This window comes from Aspergillus mulundensis (genome assembly GCF_003369625.1).
Source record: "Aspergillus mulundensis strain DSM 5745 chromosome Unknown scaffold_18, whole genome shotgun sequence".
Lineage (NCBI taxonomy): Eukaryota > Fungi > Ascomycota > Eurotiomycetes > Eurotiales > Aspergillaceae > Aspergillus > Aspergillus mulundensis.
In genome coordinates this window covers 1-25,172 of record NW_020797906.1, presented here as the reverse complement: position 1 = coordinate 25,172, position 25,172 = coordinate 1, and the positions used below count along the sequence as shown (strand labels likewise).

The 25,172-nt window shown below is 52.0% G+C and overlaps 6 protein-coding genes across 6 annotated transcripts; 2 read left to right on the top strand and 4 right to left on the bottom strand.

Annotated features, from left to right (window-relative positions):
- Positions 1-2,121: 2,121 nt before the first annotated feature.
- Positions 2,122-3,206, bottom strand: DSM5745_10990 (uncharacterized protein; the record flags this gene model as incomplete). Its single annotated transcript, XM_026753006.1, has 2 exons — positions 2,122-2,836; positions 3,079-3,206. 2 exons carry the CDS (start codon positions 3,204-3,206, stop codon positions 2,122-2,124), a joined length of 843 nt encoding a protein of 280 aa, XP_026598329.1.
- Positions 3,207-9,087: 5,881 nt separating this feature from the next.
- On the top strand, positions 9,088-10,574 carry DSM5745_10989 (glutamate dehydrogenase; the record flags this gene model as incomplete). The annotated part of the gene is made up of 3 exons (XM_026753005.1): positions 9,088-9,133; positions 9,182-9,457; positions 9,514-10,574. 3 exons carry the CDS (start codon positions 9,088-9,090, stop codon positions 10,572-10,574), a joined length of 1,383 nt encoding a protein of 460 aa, XP_026598328.1.
- Positions 10,575-11,137: 563 nt separating this feature from the next.
- Positions 11,138-14,522, top strand: nut1 (putative RNA polymerase II mediator complex subunit Nut1; the record flags this gene model as incomplete). Its single annotated transcript, XM_026753004.1, has 8 exons — positions 11,138-11,308; positions 11,376-11,742; positions 11,792-12,039; positions 12,083-12,145; positions 12,192-12,744; positions 12,790-12,983; positions 13,042-13,276; positions 13,330-14,522. The coding sequence occupies 8 exons, from the start codon at positions 11,138-11,140 to the stop codon at positions 14,520-14,522; spliced, it is 3,024 nt and encodes a 1,007-aa protein (XP_026598327.1).
- A 1,238-nt stretch (positions 14,523-15,760) lies between these two features.
- Positions 15,761-18,604, bottom strand: DSM5745_10987 (putative MFS monosaccharide transporter; the record flags this gene model as incomplete). Its single annotated transcript, XM_026753003.1, has 4 exons — positions 15,761-17,691; positions 17,738-18,206; positions 18,264-18,395; positions 18,461-18,604. The coding sequence occupies 4 exons, from the start codon at positions 18,602-18,604 to the stop codon at positions 15,761-15,763; spliced, it is 2,676 nt and encodes an 891-aa protein (XP_026598326.1).
- Positions 18,605-19,593: 989 nt separating this feature from the next.
- DSM5745_10986 (RlpA-like double-psi beta-barrel domain-containing protein) lies at positions 19,594-20,481 on the bottom strand (the record flags this gene model as incomplete). The annotated part of the gene is made up of 1 exon (XM_026753002.1): positions 19,594-20,481. One exon carries the CDS (start codon positions 20,479-20,481, stop codon positions 19,594-19,596), a length of 888 nt encoding a protein of 295 aa, XP_026598325.1.
- Positions 20,482-22,136: 1,655 nt separating this feature from the next.
- DSM5745_10985 (ribonucleotide-diphosphate reductase subunit RNR1) lies at positions 22,137-24,886 on the bottom strand (the record flags this gene model as incomplete). Its single annotated transcript, XM_026753001.1, has 3 exons — positions 22,137-24,515; positions 24,571-24,728; positions 24,868-24,886. 3 exons carry the CDS (start codon positions 24,884-24,886, stop codon positions 22,137-22,139), a joined length of 2,556 nt encoding a protein of 851 aa, XP_026598324.1.
- Positions 24,887-25,172: the final 286 nt, after the last annotated feature.

The following is a 25,172-nucleotide window of genomic DNA, read 5'->3' as shown; positions in this document are numbered from 1 at the left end:
TAAATTTTATTACTATCCGCATAAAGGTTGCCTATAACTAAAAATATAAGCTTATTAAGTTTATTATTAGCTAGCCTATTTATTTACGCTTATATTATAAATATACTTTGCTTGTGCCTGCTTATTTTTTATTTAAATTTACTAAATAATTTACTAGCCCTTTTAAAGTTAAAAAATATATTAGGCGCATGGCCTACCACCTAAAAAATTTACCACCTAACTAAAAAATATATTTTATAGTATTTATAGTGCAGCTTAAACCTGCTTTATTTAAAAAAAATTTATAAAATTATTACTATCCTGCTCCGCTTGCAGTAATTAAAAATATTAATTTTAATAACTTTTATAAAATTAAGAAACTACTTAATTATTATATTTATAAATATAGTTACTTATAAACTCCTTATATTAAGTACCTTATATGCTATCTTAGTTATTTTATTAATTATAATAAATAGGTATAAACTAATAATATAAATTATAAAAACCTTATTACTAAATATAACTTTAAGCATGTTAAGTAAATTTATATGCAAAATAAGACTTTATAATAAAATTTTATATTTTTTCTACCTTTATGTTTGCTTGCCCTGCTTCTTCTCTTTTTATGCATAATTTTTTTATTTTTATTTCACGCTTTTCCTGTTATCTAGTCTACAAGAACATAGACTTCTCTATTCCCCGGCACTATTAATAATAACAATTTTCTGCCGCATTATGTAAGCTAGGCGGTAGAGGAACATCCTTAGCTACTTCAAGATCCTAGGAATATCATCATCTTTCACCTCATAAAACCCTGCCCTTCACAGGGCTTGCATGGTAAGCGATGACGGGTCGGAGAGACGCTGCTGAGCCCGACTTGCCCTGAGAATTTCCCTACTCAGTATGCATCGCCTTATATGTAGAGGCGGTGGTTCAGCTTCGGGGTGGTTGCTCTAGTCGAACTTTGACAGTGACAGGTCGTTTCCATGACTCGCAGCACATTGAAGCATCATGGATGGAAAACCGAGGTAGTACAGAGTATGCGTCTAGAAAAGGGGCAGAGCCTTTGAGTGATACAATTACTTGATTATTCATGCCTTTGTCACGAAGTCACCCTGCCGGTGGACTGAGTTGATCTGTTTCATATCTTTATAGTTCGTCTATACTCTGTTCAACGCCGGGTGAGCGTAGAGCCGTATACGCCAGGGTATCCTGGATATTGTGCTGAAAAAGATATCGGTAGGAAGCCGCCAATGTCAAGACAGTTCTCCGTTCATTTTGACTTCAAGGCAATTTTGTGGACGCGTGCTTTGCTCAACGAAGATCAAAATGCATATGCTTTCTGCTGAGACATGGAAAACGCTGACTGGCCAATTCATGAAATTGCTGATTCCGTAGTTCAGCAACGCCACCGCAGCCATTATCGAAGCCTTCCAGAAAGAGTTACTATCACGCAAGTGGGCCTGAAGATCAGAAAGTCATGGATGCGCATTGTGGAAGTCCTGATTCGCGCTTTGTATAAATAGATGGACGATCTCTGAGTCCGCCTTTGGAAAGTGGCTGTCAGGGAACAGGATTCAGTTAAATCTCCGAACCCAAAGACGCCAACGTGCGGTTTTGCTCCACTGGCGGTGCGCAGAAGACAAACTAGTGGGGTCACGATCGGTCTAGTACCACAGTGTACTAGTACTGATTCGAGGTTTGGCTTCGAAGAAGTTTCATCGACTTCGAAGGGAGTTTTTTCCCGCGTTATTCCCGAGGACAATCCACATCGTCGTCATAGATACTTCGGTGGTTTGTGGAAGTCGGCTCATTATTGGTTCGCTTGCTGGCAGTTACCTCAAGCATAGGCAGCCACTGTGCGTCCCAGAGGTCAGGGGGTTCGGCAGGGGTTGAATGCAGGATCTACGAGTATGACATATTCTCGCCTCCTTTAGGGGATGGAGTAGTTTGCGGGTTCGCGCGCGCGATGAGCCGTTCACAGCAAATATGTCGAGGGGGCCGGTTCATTGTCTCTCCTGAACCAGTCGCTATTGAGTGGGACAATTGAACACCGTAGTATTGCTCCTGCAAATGCATATCAGGGCTAAACGTCAAGAAAGCCGATCACAAAAAAGGCGTTCCTCGTCCATGATCACGTCATTCTCGTGCACTCTGTGGTCGTGAGGATTGAGAGGATGAATCTTGCAGGCCGTCCGGCGCCCGAGGTCCAAATTCCCAGTCTCTCAAGAGAAGCCACTCACTCCAGCTTTTATACGCCGCCACAAACTCCTCCTCCAGGGGTCCTTGTAGGGGCCGTAAAAAGGGAATCGTCTCCAGCGGGGAGATGTCGTATTCGCTCTTCACCACACCCCATCCTCCACTCCTCGCCGCGAGCAGATAGTTGCAACGCTCCTTTTCGTGCAACGGGCCTACCCCCGCCTGCCAGTCGTCACCGAAGAATCCATGGAGCATCCCAGGATAATCCATTCCTGTCGCTACAAGGCGGCGAATGTACGGCAACAGAGAAACTGGCGGTGGTAGTGCGTTCGACGTCGATGAAGATTCCGGGGTAATCCCGTCGGCCGTACTCGAAAGTGGCCCGCTAGAGGCATTATGAGCCGGATAAGGTTGTCGTTGAAACGGAAGTAGAATGTTCACGTAGGCGGACACCGCCTGAACAGGTGTGCTGTGTTGCGCATGGTCCAGGAAGTAACGCTGGCAATTCTGGTAATGGGGATACCATTCGAAGATGTCGAAACTGTCGTGATTCGCACTTTGAGGCGTTTCGGAGAGTCCTAGCATCGCCGTCGGGTCTGGATCGGGAGAGACGCTTTTTGGCCCTGGTGCACGGGCTGTCTGCTCTTCCGAGTGTCTGTTTCAAGAGAACATTGTTTCAGCACAGTTCTTCCACGTCCAATCTCATTTTTTCCGAGTTCCTCGGGTTATCCCAGCAAAGTTTCAGGTTTAACCGGTACGCGATGATGCAACGGGAGGCGGGTGGGTAGAAGGAATCGGGCAAGTGCGGCGCAGCATTGACTCTGAAACACAAGTCAACGCATTGGGTACCGACTGGCAGGCGGGCGCGAACGGGAGCAGACAGCAAAGAGAACGTACTTGGCGACCACAGTCCGACTTCGACGCAGCAGACGCGATACGCGACGTCGCGGAGGAGAGGGTGAGGAGGAGCGGAACAGATTTCGGATCGCGGAACCTAGTCCTCTACCGGGGTGAGACTCGTTCATGGACATCTGCTGGGTGATGCCATCTATGAAGACGACAAGCACCATTCATGACAAGAAAAAGACAGAGATGGTTGAGGAAGAGAAGAGAGGCGAGGGAAGGAAAGAACGATGATGTATACGGGCTTTCTGATACGGAGGGCCCATCTGAAGATATGAAACGGGGCGCATGAGACGTACTCGGAGATATGAAGGACAACGGAGGAGATGAAGAGGAAGATTTGAGGAAGGAGCGGAGAGAAACAGCCAGAGCAAAGCAGAGCCAACGGTCAGATAGACACAACAAAAAAAATATCAGGGTTGGGTTCCGGTACCCAATAAGTGCTGGTTGTCGGTATAAGTACTCTTTTGGCTCGTTTGGCGGTTGTTCATTGGTTTGCGCGCGCCCTTGTTCCTTTTTTTTTTTTTTAGTTTTGCTTTTTTCCTGGATTCAATAACCTAGTATGGCGTTCCACTGTCAAGCACAGTCTGCCGCAGTGACTTAGATATATCAGAGTGTATCCAACGCTCTCAACAAAAAGCAAATGATTGGCAATAGAAAGCCCAATCCTTGCATTCAAAGAAAATAAAACCCCAACCGACGAGCCTCAGGTACTACCCATGCAGGCTGTCAGCGAGTCCGACATAGAAACCAGGGTCGACGGCTCGTCGCGTGTCCTCCTGCCCAGCGGTGGATCCGGAAACGGCGATAGGGCCATCGAGATTCGAGATCGAGATTCTCTGCAGCCCATCCCGAGCTCTCAAAACCGATCCCTGTTGTTTTCGATTTCCTAAGCGCCCTGCCACCGGTCTCCCTCGGCGACCGGGCCAGCTTAGGCAGGTCAACCTCGAAGGATTTAGCTCGAGATTCGATGTTCCAAGCCTCCAGCCTCTCGATCGCAGTTGCCGATCGTGGTTAGGGGCTCGCCCTGGCTTCGACGGCTCGACCCAAGGAACCGGGCTAGGGGAAACTTGGGAGAGCGCTGTACTCCGTACGGAACTCGGAGCAGGCTTCCAGTATTGTCCTGCCTGACCATCATAGGCTGGCGCTCCCTGGCAGGCTATATAGTATACGCAGGTCGGCGGTCGGAGACCAGTCTATGAACCTTAGGATCCTTTCGCCTCCATGACATCCTTCATCGCTGTCAGAAAGCTGGGGTGAGAATCCTTGTCCCAGAACGTCTTGAGTCTCTTGACAAGGTAGGTATGGCGTAAGGGGCGCGACTCCGTGTTGCCCCTTTCTATCCATTTTCAGGCACCGATGAGCCATGTGTTTGCCCGATGTACCAGGGTTCTAGAAACGATAGAAAAGTTAGAAATCAATAGAGCGTCTCTGGCCTCCATGATGGACTAGATAAATCTGACCTGCAATAACCATTATTGATTCATTGCAGCACTGTACTCCGTACTGTGCAAGTCAACGCCAGCTGGAGTAATGAAAGTAAACACATTCTCTGAGTGGTTCGTTGGCCTAGCCCACTTTGTCCCCGGCCAAGTGCGGGTATCAGTAACCGGTACGATACGGTAAGAAACTTCTATCAAAACCGATGTACCTACCTCCGTACTCTTATTCCAGAACGAGGCGCCCGGCCTGTCTTCTGGTTATGCATCGACATCTACTATGCCCGTCGCTGGATTGAGCCATAACTATATCGCGGCTTCCTCTACCCTACAGCTTAGGGTCTTTGTTATTTTTTCCACCGCGACTCCCTTGGGGTAGCTCCACCCAAGCACATTCCAATTCTTCCCTGTCTACTCCTTAGGTACGGTTGGTACCTGACGTCAAGATATAACCGGTCGCACTTAGCAAGGAGCAAAAAGAGGCCAAGTCGATCGGCTTTACAGAACTATACAACCTGGTAACTGTTTGCAGTTTTTGAGGAGCCGTCCGTGTCCTCTAACAGTGCTGAGCGGAAGGCCCGAGGAGCAGACGCCTCGAACTACCATCCTGATCTAGAGGAATCAATAGATCGCCCATCATCATTTTGGTCTAACGAATGAGTGCGGCTCCCTAGCCTTCCCGATACCCTACGGCGTCAATACTGTCCGCACGAGTTCGGTCTCTCGCTCTCAGCTCGCCGGGCTCTTTCGAGGCCATGCAGACCGACAGGGATGGAAGCACGGCTGGAGCCCTGCCGAGCATGATACCCCTGGAGCCCGACTCCTTGCGAGGCTCTTCGATGAAGATGGACATATTTCGACGTATCCATTAGTTTGGCGTCCAATCGCTTTGTGGTTCTGGCGCTTGGTCAGGTCACGATCTATGCCGATTTGGTTGGTGAGCTAGGAGTGGATGAGCGAGTAGCAGAAATTGTGTCTTCTCGATCTTGAGAAGGCTATGGGCAGTGGAATGTGACACACCCAAAATCCTCTTCTCAGGTTTCTGCTGCATGGAGCACTTTTGTGGTCGGCAACGCCATGGCATACCAAGTATCGTATATCGGGTCTGCTGACTGCCACTTCTCTGATTAGGGAAGACATGGTTGTTTAGCCTCTGGGCTACCCATGGACTACTTTTTCGCGCCATGCAATGCTCTGCTTTGAGACCGACATTTCCCTCCAATCCGTGGCACCAGGCTTGTTCTGCTTCAAGGGATCAGATCCTTCAGCTGGGGTCGGTCGAGCCCAAATCACCCTTGCACCATCACGGTGAATCTGACCATGAGAAGATCTTGTTTATCCTACCAGCTAAATGGCGCGGCTTTATGCTTGTTTACTTCTACTCGGTCAAGACAGTATGCCTCCGACGCCACGCGATTGACATGGCCAATCTTCCAGCCACCCTACAGTCTTTTTCCTTCTGAAGAAAAATGGTCCACTTGCCCCTTGATTCCCGCAAGCCCGTTGCTGAAAACCGTTGGACTCTCATTCGAACACTGGAACCTGCGACTTTGGAAGGATATGGCCGCATTGGCTAGTTCGCCACTGTGGCGCATGTGCATATCTTCGTGCAACTCCAGCCGGCACCGCCACGACGTCTGCAGGCCATGAAGGGTTTCTTCAGGTATTCCCTGGTTCGAAGTTTCTTTGCTATATGCTCATTATCATGGGATGGCACCACAACAACAATTGGCCTTGAGTCAAACAGATTTGGCTGTTTGGCAAACACGTCTTCGGGAGGCATCAACAGCGGATGCAAAGGCCAGGGTCGCCTCGAGATTTAACAAGACCAAAAGACCGAGGTTGGGCTATCGATAAGAAAAGCTCCGTGGATGCGCAAACAAATACGCAACCTCCCTCGTACCCTGAACACCAGTGCGACACAGGTACTTGACGGGAAACGAGTGATCCTGCCCCATATTATGTACGCTTGATAGGGAAAGCAATCCAGGGCGCAGGAATATTGGAACCCAGCATCACTTTTGGGTGTAACTAACTTGCTGTCTATTCTACGCGAGCAGATTTCCTGAATGTCAATTGGATACAGTCAGAATCACTTTGCAGTGTACTACACGACACGCAAGACCGGTCCGCGATGTATGCAAAAGTGCCATCGCTGTGGAACAAACCCCGAACGCGTTCCAGTGCCCAGAGCACCGCGCCTGAATACCAATATTGATTGCCACACTCCCCATTTCATGGTGGAACAATATCGCAGATGAAATTCACCCAGTGACTCAGTCAGGGCAAGGGGACCTGACCTTCATGCCCAAATCAGAGGCAGGGGTGCTGCTGTTGCCGACTCCATGCATATACGAAGTTGCAATTAGGACTGGAGGTCTTGATAGTCAAGTGGCCTCGCTTCTGGTGTTCAGCGCCTAGGGTTAAATCGCAAACAAGCCTTGGAATTGGTCGCCAGCTCAACACAAGAAAGCCATTATTTCTTGGCCAATCTCATTCCCAAGCTCTCATACTACTACAAGGTTTGTGTCACGTATGATCGTGGATCCACTAAATAAACTTCGATATACTCTCTCTCAAAGCTGCATCATGGTTTGCATACGGAAGGCTCCGTGCGCTACTCTGGAGTATACCTATCGCATTCGCTTCAGATTGCTGCCTAGCCACCGATGTTCGGATATGATGATTGTTCGGCGATCGAAGGATCGAAGCTTAAGCACTATGCGATCATGATTTGTTCATATCCCAAAGCAAGTTCTCGGCATGCAGTCATCTCGGCCGCCATCGACGACGAAGGCCTGCGGATTTGGGAAGGACGAAAATCAGCGATCAAGTGACCTCAACGTCAAAGAGTACGATCCCGGAGCAGCGTGAGAAGGGAAAGAAAGTCGAATCGGCGAGCTGGAAATCGACCGTTTGCCCGAAGAATCGACATACATACTGCACGTGCAAGGGAGGAGCGCGGGGTTAGAGATAAGGGCAACTCTGGGGTATGGGGGCATTAACCCTACCCCGGTGATTTCCCAGAGATCGGCAGGCATTATGGAGTAATCAGGACCTCAGTTCTGGAAAGTACCACTTGACATCAAGAAATTACACCTCTCTTTCTCTGGTTATCGCACGGCAGTGGGGTAGGAGTTGGTCAGTCCGAGATCAATTTGCTTGAGGGGTTCTTTGCTGCCAAACGCCGATGGCCAAGCACATATTGATTCTCTGGTTCTAACTTCTCCCACCTCCATCAGATTATTTACAAAAAAAAGTACGGGCTTTGCTCTTAGATATCGGCTTTGGTCATCGCTTATCAGCAGAGCGCACGCACCAATAGCAGGGTCAAGGTTGCATTAGCTGGTGCTTGGCAGCCGATCGAGCGAGGCTTAAGCCTGAAGCGGCATCACCTTGCGTCTTCCCAGCGTAAACCGGCATATTATTCGCGCGCTTACCCCGGTGAATGCTTCAAGAGTGGCAAGTTGGAGTGCGAAAGTGCCCGCTGCCGATTGCCGAGATTCGACTCCCCACGGGTTATGCTGGTCATTGCTGATCGAGGCGTCGGTGAGTGTAGGACAACTGTTGATCCATGCATGCTTTTTGGTTTGGTCATTGGATTATTCACCCGACTGATAAGGATGAGGGCAGTTACTGGAGTAACTGCTGTGTGTTGACGTACCCCGGAGCAGGGGAGCAAGTGCGGAGACGGATCTGCTTGTGTATTTTCATGCCTACTCCGTGGTTTTAATTCAATTGAGGTTCTCACAAAAACTGAATCCCATCGTAGGCTTGTAGTATAGCAGAGATTAGAATAGATGTGGAGCAGTGATCAGGTCCTTTCTTAGTCGAACATCCCCCGCCATACAGAAGAGGGCGTTCAGCAGCGGCACGTGGGGCCAGGAACAAGCTTGGCATCCTCTCTCCCCTCCCCGGAGCACATTTCTCCTTCCCTCCAGGCAATCAGAGTCCACTGCTACGGACAACGGAGTTTTGCAACGTCGCCGCTGGAGATGGCCACCGTGTATTCCCGTGAATGGGGAATTGTCGAACTTTTACCTAATGCCACGAGAATGTCCCGGATTCCGCAAGCAGGTGGGTTTCCGCCCAGAGATAAGGACCTGAAACTGTGACCTTAATCGATCGACTAACGCCCCGAAATTCGGACTCGCCAGTTTTAGCTTCGTGCTTAGCCCTCCCTATCCAGTCCTATGGTTCTTCCGATACTGAACCTGGTTGACCAGTGATCCCCGGGCCTTCACGCCTCTCCCACCGAGCCAGGCCGGCAGCCGACTTTCCCGCCAGATTTTAGTTGCCTCCCGTGGCCGCACCCAGGGATCTTCTCGTCCGACTCCGGCTGTATACTCATTCGTTGTTTTCCGCCAGGTCGCCCTCCGCCTCCCCCCCACCACCCGACCCCTCTGTCATACTTAAACTCGGTCGTGTGCCCCTCTGTCCGGTCTCTTTTTCATCCATCAGAGTCTTGAACTTCTGTTGCTTCAATTGACTTCTCGCGGGCTCCATAGCGCATCTTTTGTCTTTTGACACATTATCTTATCAGCGATAAGCTCCCCGAGAAAAAATGTCTAACCTTCCCGTTGAGCCCGAATTCGAGCAGGCCTACAAGGGTATGACCGCCGCTACCGACCTCCATTGACCATGGCTAACGTTCGCAGAGCTTGCCTCGACCCTCGAGAACTCCACCCTCTTCGAGAAGCACCCCGAGTACCGCAAGGCCCTCCAGGTCGTCTCTGTCCCTGAGCGTGTCATCCAGTTCCGTGTCGTTTGGGAGAACGACAAGGGTGAGGTCCAGGTCAACCGCGGTTTCCGTGTTCAGTTCAACTCCGCTCTTGGTCCTTACAAGGGTGGTCTCCGATTCCACCCCTCCGTCAACCTTTCTATCCTCAAGTTCCTCGGTTTCGAGCAGATCTTCAAGAATGCTCTCACAGGACGTACGTATCATGTCACGCCCGGAATTAGTTGCCGAGAGTACTGACCCACTTTCTAGTGAACATGGGTGGTGGCAAGGGTGGTTCCGACTTCGACCCCAAGGGCAAGTCTGACAACGAGATCCGCCGCTTCTGCGTTTCTTTCATGACCGAGCTCTGCAAGCACATTGGCGCGGACACTGACGTCCCCGCCGGTGATATCGGTGTTACCGGCCGCGAGGTTGGTTTCCTCTTCGGCCAGTACCGCAAGATCCGCAACTCATGGGAGGGTGTCCTCACCGGCAAGGGCGGCACCTGGGGTGGTAGCTTGATCCGCCCCGAGGCCACCGGTTACGGTGTCGTCTACTACGTCGAGCACATGATCAAGCACGTTACTGGCGGAAAGGAGTCCTTCTCCGGCAAGCGTGTCGCCATCTCCGGCTCCGGTAACGTTGCTCAGTACGCCGCCCTCAAGGTCATTGAGCTCGGCGGTTCCGTCGTCTCCCTCTCCGACTCCCAGGGCTCTCTCATTGTCAAGGACGAGTCCGCCTCCTTCACCCCCGAGGAGATTGCCATCATCGCCGATCTCAAGGTCGCCCGTAAGCAGCTCTCCGAGCTCGCCGAGTCCTCCGCCTTCGCTGGCAAGTTCACCTACATCCCCGGTGCCCGCCCCTGGACCAACATCTCCGGCAAGTTCGAGGTTGCCCTCCCTTCCGCCACCCAGAACGAAGTCTCCGGCGAGGAAGCCGAGGCCCTCATCAAGTCCGGTGTCCGCTACATCGCCGAGGGTTCCAACATGGGCTGCACCCAGGCCGCCATCGACATCTTCGAGGCCCACCGCAACGCCAACCCCGGTGACGCCATCTGGTACGCCCCCGGCAAGGCCGCCAACGCCGGTGGTGTCGCCGTCTCCGGTCTGGAGATGGCCCAGAACTCCGCCCGCCTCTCCTGGACCACCGAGGAGGTCGACGCCCGCCTCAAGGGCATCATGGAGTCTTGCTTCAAGAACGGTCTCGAGACTGCTCAGAAGTTCGCTACCCCTGCCGAGGGCGTCCTGCCTTCCCTCGTCACTGGTTCCAACATTGCTGGTTTCACCAAGGTCGTCGAGGCCATGAAGGACCAGGGTGACTGGTGGAACTAGATTCCTCCCTTGATGGGTGATGTTGATGCATGATGATGATTCCTACGTTTGTTCAGCCTTTCGGGTTTCTGTCTTGTTATGATCTTTCCATTCTTAGCGTGGATAGAGGCGCCGGATTCGTTTCTACTATGCTTTACCTGTAGATACATTCTTGCATAGTTTTACCTTATTATACCATAGACGTTTTCACCTTTACTTACTCTATCCAAGTACCAATGTAGAAACATTTGAACAAACTCGCTATACCAAATCACTAACTTATCATTTTGAACACGCCTTACGCATCTTGCTTGGCATCTTGTCCACGAGTTGTAGAATTAATTAGTTTGAACTCTAGACAAAGCAACCACACAACTAATTCTGCGTCATGATTGGCCGATATGTCCAAATCATGTGACGCGGAAATTCACGTGACGAGCATGTTTCCACGATCTCAATCAATGAAGGAAGCTTGACGCGACCAACAAGATGCCCGCGCTCTGGGACAAAATCCCGCAACTCGAAACTGGCTGAGTAAGGATACCTAGACAGCCCCGCAAACGCCAGAGCATGGCCAGCGAACAATGGAGGGCGTTCGTGCAGCGCTGTTTGCTGCATCGGATCGATGCCGCCGAGTTCAGGGACCTGAGCAGGCTGCTCTTCCAGCGCTGCCCGATCGGCGACTCAGCGCTCACAGAGACCCTGCTGCAGGCGCGTGTTGCAACGGGCATAAAATGGGACCCCCTGCTCCCCGTGTACATCGACTGTCTCTGCAAGATGGGGCGCGTCCAGGTCCCCACCGTGCTGACTTGCCTACTCAAGCACTCGTCTATCCATGACAAGCCGTCGCCCGGCGCTGATGTGGCGTCTGTGAAGAAGAAGTCGAAGGCTAAGGGCAAGTGTTATACTCTGATGACGGATATCCGCATTGTCCAAGATGCGATGCTGTCTATCAATTCGGGGGCGACGGTTAAGACGCCCCTTGAGGTTATCCATACCTTTTCTGCTATTGCCGATTGGATCCAGGCAATTATTGCCTGGCATAATAGCCAGCTGGATGCGAACCAGCCGGCTGGGATGATGGGGTCGCCTGATGCCATGCTTTTGTTTGAGGCTGTTGGGATCCTACTTTCGGTTTTGACTGGGACCACGAAGGGTGTGGAAGTTCTCTCCGCGAACTCTCATGAGGGTGCGCCCCCTTTATCCATCAATCCTAGATCATGGCTGATATTTTGCAGCACTCAAGATACGGCTTGGCCAAGCTCTTACGGCATATCTTCCTCTTTGTGCTGATATGTATCCGCCCTTGCACAGCCGGCTGGATAGCCTGCAGAAGCAGTTCAATCTGTATGGCCAGCCACCGTCCAAGTTGGAGGTGTCGATGATGGGAGATGTCAATGTCAATGCGCTGCAGTTTGAGGCGTCCGTGTTGGACGGGCCTACTATACACTCTAGAGCTGGTCTCTACGTTTATGTCAATGCGATGGTACGCTTTTCACTTGCTCAGAAGTTCCAAGCTGACCGTTCAGCTTGTCGGACGTCCTTTGGTCGATGACAGTATATTACTAAACTATCTTTACAATCGTTATGCAGTAAGTTCCTGCTTGCGTACTCCATCTTCGTTGGCTCACGGTCTAGGATCACTACGACGTCCTCATCGAGGAGATTATAACCGCGTCATTTGACGTCTTATCAAACGCCATGTACCGCAACGAGTCCGCGCGTACTATGCTCCTCTTCCGCTCATTCTTAGTTAACAAATTACCGCCTTTCTTCGCGGCCCTGCTGGCCGTTTCAATGGTAACCTTCTCTATGGAAGAGTGCATCAGCCACGCCCTGAGCCGGATAGACCCGAACACCTTCCCGTCGTTCTCTCAGATGTTTTCTATGCAGGGCAACACCGCCCTGTCGGATGTGCGGCAGGAGTTCCTCTTCTCCTGCGCGTCACACAAATTGATACCGGAGTCCAGTATCGAGCGGTTGCTGGGTGAAAATCCAATGCAGACACTGCCTGTTGGAGGCTCCTATGTCAAGGATGACCTCAAGGCGCAGATTAGCGCCAATCACGAACGCGCAGAGCAGTTGATCAGTGATATTGAATCGACCGAGGGCAATGCCGGCGCGATTGTCGGCGCTATTACCGAGGTGCGTTTCCCCAGTGTCTTTGGTGGTGTTTATGCTGATGTCGCAGGTTATGCATGACCTCTGCATGCAAAAAGAAACCATGACATTGAAGAATATCTGCAACTCGTTATCTCGCCGGCCGCAGTCCCTCGACGTTATGCTGCTATTCCGCAGCCCAAAGCAGATCCTGCAGCCGCTCTGCGCGCTGCTCGATTCCTGGCACTGGGACGAAGACCAGGGCGAGAGTCAGCCGGTGTACGACGAGTTCGGAAGCATTCTTCTACTGGTATTGACGTTCAAGTACCGGTACGACCTACGGCCGTATGATCTCGGTATCACGAACAATAATTCGTTCATTATCAAGTTGATTGAACGAGGTTCGTCCAGTCAAAAGCTGGAGGAGCTGACCGGAAAGCAAAACAAGAACTTAGGCGAGTGGATTGCGGCTCTCTTCATTGCCGAGGGTATCAGCGAGGAGACAATGTCGGCGTGCAGTCCGCAGGAATTCTACATGCTTGTTTCGACGCTCTTCAGCCAGAGCTTGGGTGCATGTGAAGCAGGAAAGCTGGAATTCGATACGCTGAAAGGCGGGTTCGAATGTAAGCTCTCAACTCCCAGATTCAAGAACCTGATTTTAACAATCGACTACCAGACCTCCTCGAACCCTTCCTCCTCCCCTCCCTCGTCGTCGCCCTCACCTGGCTCGGCAATCACATCTGGGAGAGTGAAGCAGACCCAACCATCCCCCTGAAAGCCCTCCAGTCGCTAGTATCACCTACCTCAATATCGGGCGAGGGGCGCGAAATCCACCTCACAGTCCTGAACATCACCGCGCGCTCATTAGAAGAACAGCTCAAGGACGTGCGCGCCCGCCATCCCACACGGACAGACATCAAGCCCATTCTCGACGCTCTAGATCCATGCCTCTCCTTCCAGCGGACAGGAAGCTGCCACAAATCCGAGCTCGAATCTTGGTCTTCGCATAACCCCGGTGGATTCATCGGTAGCTTCCGGGCAACATTTCAGTCTCTCATCCTTTGGAGCACAAGCCCCGATGCCACAATGGCCCCGCCATCCTATACCCACCGCCAGATGATTACCGCCATCCGGACGGTCGGAGCCCCCCGCATTCTATCCGCGCTCCTCGACGAACTCAAGTTCCAAACCGAGTCAAACACAGGCACGGCCGACATCGCTCTCGACATAGCAGCGAGCCTCGTCTCCGCCCCACTGCCCGAGTCCTACGCGCTCGACCAATTCCAAACGCACCACGAGCACGCCGCCTCCAAACCCTCCGACAACCCACCTCGCTACCCCCTCCTCACCCCGCGCGACGCTCTAAACCTCATCCACGAATCCGTCCCCAAATTATCCGAAAAGGACCCCCTGCGCGCCGAACTCGTTGTCCGCCTCTACCGCCGCGTAAATACCCTCCTTGCCCCGCCGGCCCAGGTCGCCCCGAACCTCGACATGAACGTCAACGTCAACATGGACATGAACGTGCCCGTCAGTATGAACATGAACATCATGCAGAATATGCACCTTGACCCCTCCGGCACGGGCCAGCCAGACCAGAGCATGGATATGAATATGGACTCGTCGGGCAATGCGCATGCACAAGGCCAGGGGCAGAGCCATGGCGACGAGCAGGCGAACCTCAACCAGATTATGGATAATGCGGCGGCCGCCGTGGGGATGGATATGGATGTTAATATGAATATGGGCGGGGGCGGGGATGAAATGGGTGGTCTGGGACTAGGAGACCAGAGCATTGATGATGTGTTGAATGCTGCTGAGATGAATCCTGAGTTTCTTGATTTGGATATGGATACGATGTTTCAGTGATTTGGCTGCGAGTTGGTTATTCGTGAATATCCTTGTTGATGGTGGATTGTTTTGGAATGAATTGGATGGTATACTATCATACGATATTGCGAAGAGAAGGATATAAAAGTAAGATATCATGATTCAATCATAGAATGGTTTTGGAGAGAGAGACCATAGACGCTTGCCTCTTATCCTATGCCGTTTCTGTTCTCATTATCATTATCAACGCGTGAGTAGTTGAGGCCAAAGTCCTCTTCCAACCGTAATTCCCTGGTCTCGCCCTATCCTGCTCTCTCTTTCTTTCCCGCAAGTCCCATACATAAAAAGCATATCAGCACTCAACATCTTAACTCAACAATTAACCTGGATAGAAAACGGCTAAGATACCCACCCATAGGCCGCACCTGCTCCAGCCCCTTCCCAGAAAACAAATCAAGAAGGCGCAATCTTCCCCGCCTGCTTCGCCAAACCCCCCTGCAACGAACCGACGCTTTTCATAATCCCACTATCCGGCATCCGTGTTAAGCAGGCCACCGACGGGGCTGGGGAGTTGTCGTGCTGCCAGGGTAAGCGGTGGGATGAAAAGGGCGAGTGTGGCTGTAAGGGCTGCCAGAAAGGTAAAGAAGTGGGTGAGACTGATGCATTCTACGTCCGGGGGAGGAAGGAGGTTGGAATGGAATGTACGAAGTATGTGTCCTGTTAGGCTGTGGCCTCCCTACCTAAGATTAATATTCAGACGCTGAATACCCCTCCCTCCCCAGGGGTAAGAATGCGCCTCCTTGCCACGGACGGGTAGGGATTGAAATAGCTTTGGAATTATTCTCACATTTGTACTACGTAGATCACTCGAGGAAGGCTGGGAGCTATCCTAGACATGTGCCCTGCCATATCTCCAAGGGAAGATACCGTGGTGTATTGATTGGCTCTCCGAATACCTGCTCGACTAAATGCATTCCATATATAACATGAAGAATTAGAGGAGAGAAAGGCAAGAGATGCAATAAACCACTTTTCCTAGCCATCCGCGATGTAGCCAACCAGGCCAATGCAAAGCTCAGTCAGGTGTATATATATGTGTATATATGCCAAAAAGAATGCAAAAGATGCAATGCCCAAACTCCAAGTTGAAGCCCAAATCGAAAACATCTTATGTATATATCCAAAATCCCACCGGGTATCATTTCATGCATCGTATACTGCAAAACATAACATAGAAATCTTCCAAGAAACCAAGAAACAGAAGAGGCGAAAGAAGATTATATAGGCGAGATCTCATCACTCGTACTAGAGATGTCCTTTGTCCGGGTGCGCTGGAAATCCACGACGTCAATTTCAGCAGCGAGGTCGCCCCCGCCCGCATCCTCGACGGAGTCCGATCTCGACCTTGCCGCAGAATTCGGACCGGAAAAGTCCACACTGGGCAAGGGGTCTGGATCGTCGAGGACGCTTCGCCGTCGCGAATACACCCCGCCCTGGGATGGGTTGGCTTTCTCGCGCGGAAGAACATTCGGTCGTGGACCGCGACTGTGTCGGCGGCTGCGACGGCGGGTATGCCGGAGGTGTTCATTCGGCACAGGATCGACTTGCTTCATAGCGGCCGGGACAAGATTAAGATATATCGGAAACAGAGCGCCAGCCGCAAATAGCGCAACGAGGACGCTGTATGAGTCGGCTGTACTGTTTGTTGCGAGCTGCGCAGCGTATCGCGCAAAAGGTAGGAATGCGCCGCCGCTGATGGCGATTGTGAGAAAAGTGCCGGCTGTTTTGGTATGCCGGCCTGTACCGCGGAGGGCAATAGCGAAGATGATGCTGAAGGCGCCGCTTTCGAAGAGGAAAACCATCATGGCGCTCACAATTGCTGCATTGCCTGTAGTGTGCATGCTCAATGCGGCGAAGACGATCATGCCGATGTAAGAGAGAAGCAGGATCCAGCGGGGTTTGAGAAACCACTGTAGGAACGCTGCGAGGAAGCGGCCGACGGCAAAGATGGACCGGCCGATTGTGAGGTAATCGAACTCGGTGAGCGGGGGACTAGAATAAGCGGCGGTAATGAGGTCCTCAAAGCTGGTGGAGAAGACTTCCTGCCCGGCTACATAGAAGAATTGGGACCAGACGCCTAGGACGAGGGTCATCCAGACGACTGGAATTCCGAACGGCGCCGCGCGGTTGTCGTCTCGTCGCCGATTAGCTAGTTCTTCCAGGTCTTCGTCGGACGCTTCCGGGATTGGTAAGTAGTAAAATACCATTGCTAGAAGGACGTCAAACAATGCGATTCCGAGGTATGTCCATTGCACGTCGACTAGTGAGGAGACATCAGTCACACTGCGAAATAAGACGCGTTTGGCGAGTAGTTGGGAGAGAACGCTTCCAACAGCTTGAACCCCTTGAGATATATTCAATCGTACTTCCGAATTCTCTAGCGGTCCGCAGAGCGAGATGAACGGATTCGCTGCAGTTTCCAGAATAGCAAGTCCGCATCCAGTGATAAAGTTGGACACGAGAAATGCAGAATAGGAAGTCAACACGGCGGATGGCCAGAAGATCAACGACCCGCAGGCGTAGAAACACAGGCCGGTAATAAAGGTCGCCTTGAAGCCCCAGTGTTTGAGCACTGTACGTCCAACCAGCGGTGGAGCTATCAGATACCCGCCAAAGTATACGCAATGAAGACCGAGCGACCGCCAGCTGTCCAGGCGCACAATCTCCTGGAACTGTTCATTGAGAATATCCAGAAAACCGTAAGCAAAGCCCCAGAGGAAGAACAGGACGGTCGTGATAGCGTTCGGGGCTATTGATTCCTTGTTGCTCAATTTAAGCATATTCGCGGGCTTCTTCATGTTGACGAAGTCGAAAAACGTCATGCTGCGCGGGTCTGAAGTGCTCGTCATCGTGGTCGTGTTGGCTTCAGTATCGGTAAATGTGGTAGCTACAGTAGGCACAGTGGCAATCTCTGGCAGAATCGCCGGGCTCACCGTCTCCTCGAGGATAGCATCTGCGGTTGGCATATGTGGTCCTGATGCCGGCAGCGGTAGAGGGTCAGACGGACTCGTTTGAGTGCCCCCAATGCTGTCGCGGATCATTTTCGGGACCAGCCTGGCAACTAGCGGTTTCAGACTGGGAACGCAGGCACACATAACCGAGACATTGACCTCCACAACGGACCACATGAACGAAAGCGACGCATACCCTACGGAAGTCAGCGTTTGTTTAACCAAGGGACCAGCGGGACGTACAAGCAAAGTCTTCTCCTCCATAATTTTGGAGGTGGATTTGCCGGAACGCGATCTCTCGATCGGTGGTAGCCTCCTGCAGGTATGCGATGCGGACAACATCAACGACAGCGACGAAGAAGCCAAAGCTGAAAGTGATCACGAGGATAATCTTCTGTTTCCGCGGCAGCCGCATGCGCGTCAGGATCGGGTTCGGAAGGACCAAGATCGCTAGATCGGTAATGATATTCACCGGCGACGAGGATAGGTATAAGGTCAGGATATCGGTGCAATGCGCATCGGCGGGGAGCTGCGCTGCGAATGCGTCTGCGACGGGTCGGCATTGGAAGATGTTGACCAGCGTGAGCGCCAGGCCGGCCGCATTGACAACGAACAAAGTGGCGTAGTTTGCGTAGCGGAAAATCTTCTCGCCTTGAGTGAGGGTGAGGTAGAAGACGAGGATGGAGGACTTGACGGCCATCAAGGCGGGATTCTAAACAAGCGCGCGGAAATGAGCGGAATATCCCGGCCAGCTGCAGGACTAACTCACATATAGAACGGTAAAGGCATAGTTAGCGCTGCTGAGGGCCGATCTCGAGGCGACAGGGATGTCGACATCGTGGAGACCGAGCCCTTGTTTGGTGGCATAGAACAGCGCAGTAGAAAATCCTAGGTCAATAAGCTGGTGAGAAAGATCACTGTCAGTTTGCGAGACGGGACCGAGGTAATTGGGCCATGCAAGCATACCCACGCCACGAGCATCAAATAGTCGTGCAGGGCGAGTCTCCGGACAATCCAAATGCGCGAGACAAAGCGGAGGGCGACGAATATGGTAGCGAGGCTGAAGAAGACAATGGAGACGACGAGGACTTCGGGTCTGCGGTCCTCCATGATGTAACGGCTCACTTGGGGAAGTGCGAGAAGTCCATGGCCGCTGGAGGCGTGTCCACTTGTCCCCGCTAGACAACGAAGAGAGTGGAGAGGCTGGACTCGAGGTGATACTGAGAGCACACGAGTAGACAGCCAGAGAATCCGGGGCAGAGAGAAGAGTCAGAGGGCGACTCGAGGGAGAAACAAAAAAGAGGTCGGAAGCGAGGGGAAGTCGAAAACAGGGCGTCGTGCCGCGTGGGTCAAGGGATTGCATTTTAATAAATTGCCAATGCTCGATGCTCGAGGCCGGACCTTGGTTGAGACCTGGGAATCATGGATGCTCCCGCGAGGCGTCATCATTCCTGACCGTTATCCAGAGTTTGGTCGATGCTTATGATGCACTCGACTCGTGGTGGTCTACTACTGACATACCCCGGAATCTTGTTCCAACCCACTGGGTCTGAACCCGGGGAAGCCGAGCTTAAGGTTATCTCTCCATCATACAACCGATCTGAATTAATTCCCTCTGAGGACGGAGGAGCTAATACTGCAATCAATTATTGCATCGACAACTCAGCACGCACAGGATCCTTCAGCTGACCGTCGGCTATGCACCCGTGAACCCTTTACCGAACAGCTCCATCGGTCAATGTCGCCGATCAATGCAAGTCAGACCGACAGTCTAGTCTACTAACAGTCTACTAGTCATTGTCTATCATAATAGTTACAAAACTACAGACAGCTTGCTGAAAACACTTGATTCGTAACGTCATAAACCAGCGGGATTCCAGATCCTGTCCATGTTCATCCGTTCTGCTTTTGATCCATGAAAGATAACAAATGGCTTGGTTGGGATAACTTTGCAACAACCACATAAATCTTATAAACATGAACGATAAATGATCGCATGAACGCTCAAAGAGTCATCCACGAGATACGAAGGAGAAAAAGTATGGTATAGCGAATGTAAGAACGGTAAGAAGACAACAACGACATAGAGCAAAGCGAGTCTAATCCAACCACCACTCGACACCGAAGAGTCTGCCCGCGTCGAACGAGGCCAACTCGCTGAAGAAGTGGCGCGACAGGTCAATCGAGGTGTCGTCGCAGCCCATGCACTTGTCGACAACAGTGCCCGTGGAAGTCTTGCCGCCGTACTTGATAGTGACAGTCCTTCCGCAGTCGCTGTCTTTCATGATACCAACAGGAAGAGCAAGGACATTCTCGCTGCTGCCGTCGTTGGTCGTGCCGCAGCTGCTAGGGGCGCTCGCGGAGGTGGCGGTGTCGTAGAAAGTGATCTGACCAGTGCAGGGAGACTCGGAAGAGCAAGGGCCAGAGGAGCCGCTGCTTCCGGAGCTAGAGCTGGAGCTGGAGCCGGAGCTGGCATAAGACGTAGCGGCAGGCTCGGGTTCTTCGCTTGAGGTCTCGACGGCAACGATAGGAGCGGCAACAATGGTGGTGCTTTGCGTGGTGGGAGCGGGAGCTTCGGTGGAGACGGTGGTGCTGGTAGTGGTAGGCTCGGGAACCTGCACGTTGGCATCGACGGATGGCACCTCGGGCTCAGCAGTCGAGGTGGGCTTGGCAGTGCTGGTGCTGCTGGTGGTCGAAGGGGCAACGTAGGAAGAGGTGGTCTCGGGCTCGTGCTCGTTCTCAGGCTCAGCAGGAGCAGTAGCCTCCTCGACAGTGGACTCGACAATGGTGGTGGGAGGAGCCTCCTGGCCGGCGGTGATGGTGGTTGTAACGTCGACTGTGGTCCAGACGACGGTGGTCACGGTCTTCCAGACGGTAACCTCTTCGCCGCGCTTGTGGTGGTGTCTGTGGCCATGGCTGGGGGCAGCAGCAGTCAGGGCAGCAAGGGCTGTGGCAGCAAGGGCGAGAGACTTGATGAGGGGTGCCATTGTGTGGTGATGTCGCGTTGGCGGTGTTATATATTCAAGGACCGGAGCAAAGAGACAGACAAGCGCCCTGGTGTATCAAGGAACGAACAGTTGATAGCGACTGCACAGCAGCTCGTAATCAACGGGATCGAGGGATTGGAATGAAGGAGTGAAAGCTGCAGAAATGCAGAAGGGAGTGGCAGACGCTTGTCAATGAGCGGATGAGATGAAAACGAGGATGGAGAGAAGAAGCGGAAGAAATCAGACGAGAGACGCGAGGGTCTGGGCGGTATTTAATCTCATTTTACTCGATGTGTTTGGCTGTCTTACAGTCTCCATCTTACGCGGGCAACAAAGAACCGCTGCCTTCCAATGATCCCCGAGAGTGTGGCAGAGCAGGACCCACGCCCAACCGCCGTTTGATTACCGCACAAACTCCCATGGTTCCCACCCCTCTGCTCATTTGCACGGAGTATGCAGACCGATAAATCATCTGCTGCCATCTCATCTCTGACCTGTCCAACCCACTGGGAAATGGGAATGCCCCTCGAGGCTCGGGGCCTTCGGAGCGATCTCAACAGGCTGAAACAAATAACCAGACTGGTTCAGTGCAGGGTCTGGATCGGTTGCCAACATTGCTCGCCAACCAGGCTAGGTTTGTTAGCGCTCCTTTGCTTGTAAATTTGGTCAGAAACGCCAGGGGGATCAGCAGCCAAAGAGACGGTCCAACTCCAAAGAGTAAGACGGTGCCTGAAAGCCACGCTTGGCAGCCGGCCCTGGGCGGCTGGGCCACATCGGGCCTTGAAGTTTCTTCCCCTCTGACGTGGGCTGAAAGCCTTCCTTCAACAGCAATTGGAGGCGCTGGAATGTCGATGGATCCTGTTCCTGTCCACCAGCCATCGCGCCATTCGCTGCTTGATCAGCCCTCGCCTTCGCCTTCGCTTTCTGTACTGGCCTGGCCTCTCCTGGCCTTCTTCGGTGACCGGGATTGCGCCACTTGACTGGCGCATCTGGGTTTGAGAGGTTTCAGAGGCGCAGTGGGCTCGTATTTTTATGACAAGGGCTCGTCTTCTTGGTGTCTTAGTGATGTCTTACTCTTACTCGGCGGCAGTTGCTTCACGAAAAAAATTCTCGCGAATTTGTCCTGACAGTATGGAACCAGTCACAGCCTGATGTATATATGCATTGTCAGAATTCATGCTCGAGGGCTGTTTCATCCACGGGGGCAAAACAATGTGGCCCGTCGTCTGTCATACTCTGCTGCATGAACAATTGAAGCGAACCTCTGTCCTTTGCAGCACAGGGTCAATGGGGCCAGAACACGACTCTTTGCTCACCGTTGTGATCACCCCGCTTTCATTGACCAATTCTAGTACTCGAGCCCAGTTCTGAATCAAAGGTCCGCATTTTTGGCCCTGAATAATGCACCGACAGTCTAGATGGGAATCCAGCTTATGAATAGATACATATTCGATTGCAAACCAATCTACCTAAGTATGTAGACAACCATAACAACCAGCCCGGCCAGTTGATTTGGACAGGTGTAAAATGTGCCCGGCCAAGGAAAATATCATGACGCAGAAAAATGAAACATAAAGACAATATCCATAACCCGTGATATAAGTACAAAGGAACCCAACATTAAAGTAAAACACCGTTGAACCAAAAACAATGAATCAGCCCTGGCACATAATGCAGGCCTCCTTGTTCTCAATACTGCATTGAAGAACCTTCTGCGAGTAGATGTCCGCCTCGCTGGGCTCGCCTTCCTTCTTCTCTTCCTCTGAGTTGTCAGCCTCGCTGTTGACGTCGGCCTCGCGGGAAATGCCAATTGTGGCGTTTTCACTGGCTCCGTTCACCTGGCCGGCAGGAGCACGGGGAACAGCCGAGTAGGTGCTAGCCGCAATGCCACCAGCCCTCTTCTTGCTTGATCGTGCGATGTTGGTGTCGGCAACCTTGAGCTGCTCCTGGTCGACAGTAAACTGGATAGGAGCAGAGGCAGCCATCGTACGGAGGTAATACATTCCAGTCTTCAAGCCCATCTTCCAACCAGCAAAGTGCATACTAGTAATCTTGCCCATGGTGGGCTCCTTCAGATGGATGTTAAGCGACTGAGACTGGTCAATGTAAGCACCACGGTCCGCGGCCATCTCCAGAATTCGTCGTTGCGAGAGCTCCCACACAGTCTTGTAAAGAGCCTTGATGTCGTCGGGGATGTTGGGGATGTTCTGCACGGAACCGCCATCCGCAATGATGCGGTTCTTCATGTTGTCGGACCAGAGACCAAGGTCAACAAGGTCCTTGAGCAGCCAAGGGTTGACAACCTGGAACTCACCCGCAAGAACACGGCGAGAGTAGATGTTGGATGTGTAAGGCTCAAAGCACTCGTTAAAGCCCAGAATCTGACTGGTACTGGCAGTAGGCATGGGCGCAACGAGAAGACTGTTGCGGACACCAGTCTGCGCAATCTTGGCCTTGAGGGCGTCCCAATCCCACAGATCAGTGGGGGTACGCTCCCACATGTCGTACTGCAGGATACCTTGGGAAACGGGCGAGCCTTCGTAGGTCTCATAGGGTCCGTATTCCTTGGCCAGGTCCGAAGAAGCGGTCAGCGCAGCGTGGTAGATGGTCTCGAAGATTTGGATGTTAAGCTGCTTGGCTTCGGCGGAGTCGAAGGGCAGGCGCAAGGCAAGGAATGCATCAGCCAGACCGTTGACACCAAGAGCGATCGGGCGGTGGCGGAAGTTGCTCTTCTTGGCCTCGGGCACAGGGTAGTAGTTGATGTCGATGATCTTGTTCAAGTTGCGAACCAGGACTTCAACAACTTCATGAAGCTTGCCAAAGTCGTATTCGCCGCGGGCAGCATCGACGAAAGTAGGCAGGGCAAGAGAGGCCAAGTTGCAAACAGCGACCTCATCAGGAGCAGTGTATTCAATAATCTCGGTACAGAGGTTGGAGCTGCGAATAGTTCCCAAGTTCTTCTGGTTGCTCTTCTTGTTGCAAGCGTCCTTGTAAAGCATGAAGGGGTTTCCAGTCTCGGTCTGGGCCTCCAGAATGGCGTACCAGAGCTTCTGAGCCTTGATGGTTCGGCGACCACGGCCTTCTTTCTCGTACTGTTCATAAAGAGCCTCGAACTCGTCACCGTAGACATCGGCCAGACCAGGAGCCTCGTTGGGACAGAAGAGGGTCCAGTCACCGTTGGCCTCGACTCGCTTCATGAACAGATCGGGAGTCCAAAGAGCATAAAACAAGTCACGAGCTCGCACTTCCTCCTTTCCGTGGTTCTTGCGCAGGTCCAGGAACTCGAAAACATCAGCGTGCCACGGCTCCAGATAGATGGCAAAGGCACCGGGACGCTTGTTTCCTCCCTGGTCGACGTATCTGGCGGTGTTGTTGAACACCCGGAGCATGGGAACAATACCGTTGGATGATCCATTGGTGCCGCCGATGTAAGAGCCAGTGGCACGGATGCGGTGGACGTTCAAGCCAATACCACCAGCGGTCTTTGAGATCAGAGCGCAGGTCTTCAGTGTGTCGTAAATACCGTCAATGCTATCTTCCTTCATATCGACCAAGAAGCAAGAAGCCAGCTGGGGCTGAGGAGTGCCTGCATTGAACAGAGTCGGGGAGGCATGTGTGAAGTACTTCTGGGACATCAGGTTGTAGGTCTCGATTGCTCGCTCAATATCGCTGCCGTGAATTCCAACAGCAACACGCATCAACAGGTGCTGAGGACGTTCGGCAACCTTTCCATCTAGTCGCAAAAGGTATGATCGCTCAAGAGTCTTGAAGCCAAAGAAGTTGTAGTTGAAATCGCGGTCGTACACGATAGCAGAGTTGAGCTCTTCTGCATGTTTCATCACAATTTCGTATGTGCTCTTGGATATCATAGGTGCTTCTTTTTTATTCTTTGGGTTGACGTAGTGGTAGAGATCTGAGATGACGAGAGAAAATTGTTTCTTAGTTTGTTTGTGGAGGTTCGAGACCGCAATACGAGCGGCAAGGATGGCATAGTCTGGGTGGGTAACGGTCATGTACGCGGCGGTCTCAGCAGCCTTTGAAGAGTGGTATCAGCATAGAACAGTGCGTTGGGAACATGAACGTTCATACCAGGTTGTCAAGTTCGACGGTGGTGACACCTTGGTAGACACCAGAGATGACCTTCTGCGTGATAGCAGCAGCATCGACGTGCTCCGGGTCAAGACCGTAACACAGCCTTGAGACACGAGCCGTGATCTTGTCAAATTGCACGCGTTCTTTGCGTCCATCTGTGATTAATAATGCGTTAGCAAACTTCGTCCAGCGAGTGGCGGCGATTCAAATCTCGTGCAGATTCGAGGACGACGCGTCCACATCACAAATAAGACAGAGAGAAATCTGTGCTAGGCTGATATGGCTCAAACATACCTCTCTTGTAGACAAACATCTTGCAGGACAGCGGGAAGAGACCCGGCGAGTACGTGAAACTGAGGAACTAGAAAGACGAAGAGGGGTATAATGATAGTCGTATTACTCAAGCAGATCAAAGGACTTTAGAACAATTGTAGAGAGGAGAGATAAGTCCCAAGCAAGGCTGAGGAGGATGAGAGGAAAAAGAGAGACCGGAGGGGCCGAGAGAAGGGAGATATTGATTCCGGCTCACGCGTTTCTGGGTGGATATCGAACCGCGAATTTTCGTGTTTGGATCTAATGGGTTTCCGCAAGACTGGGGC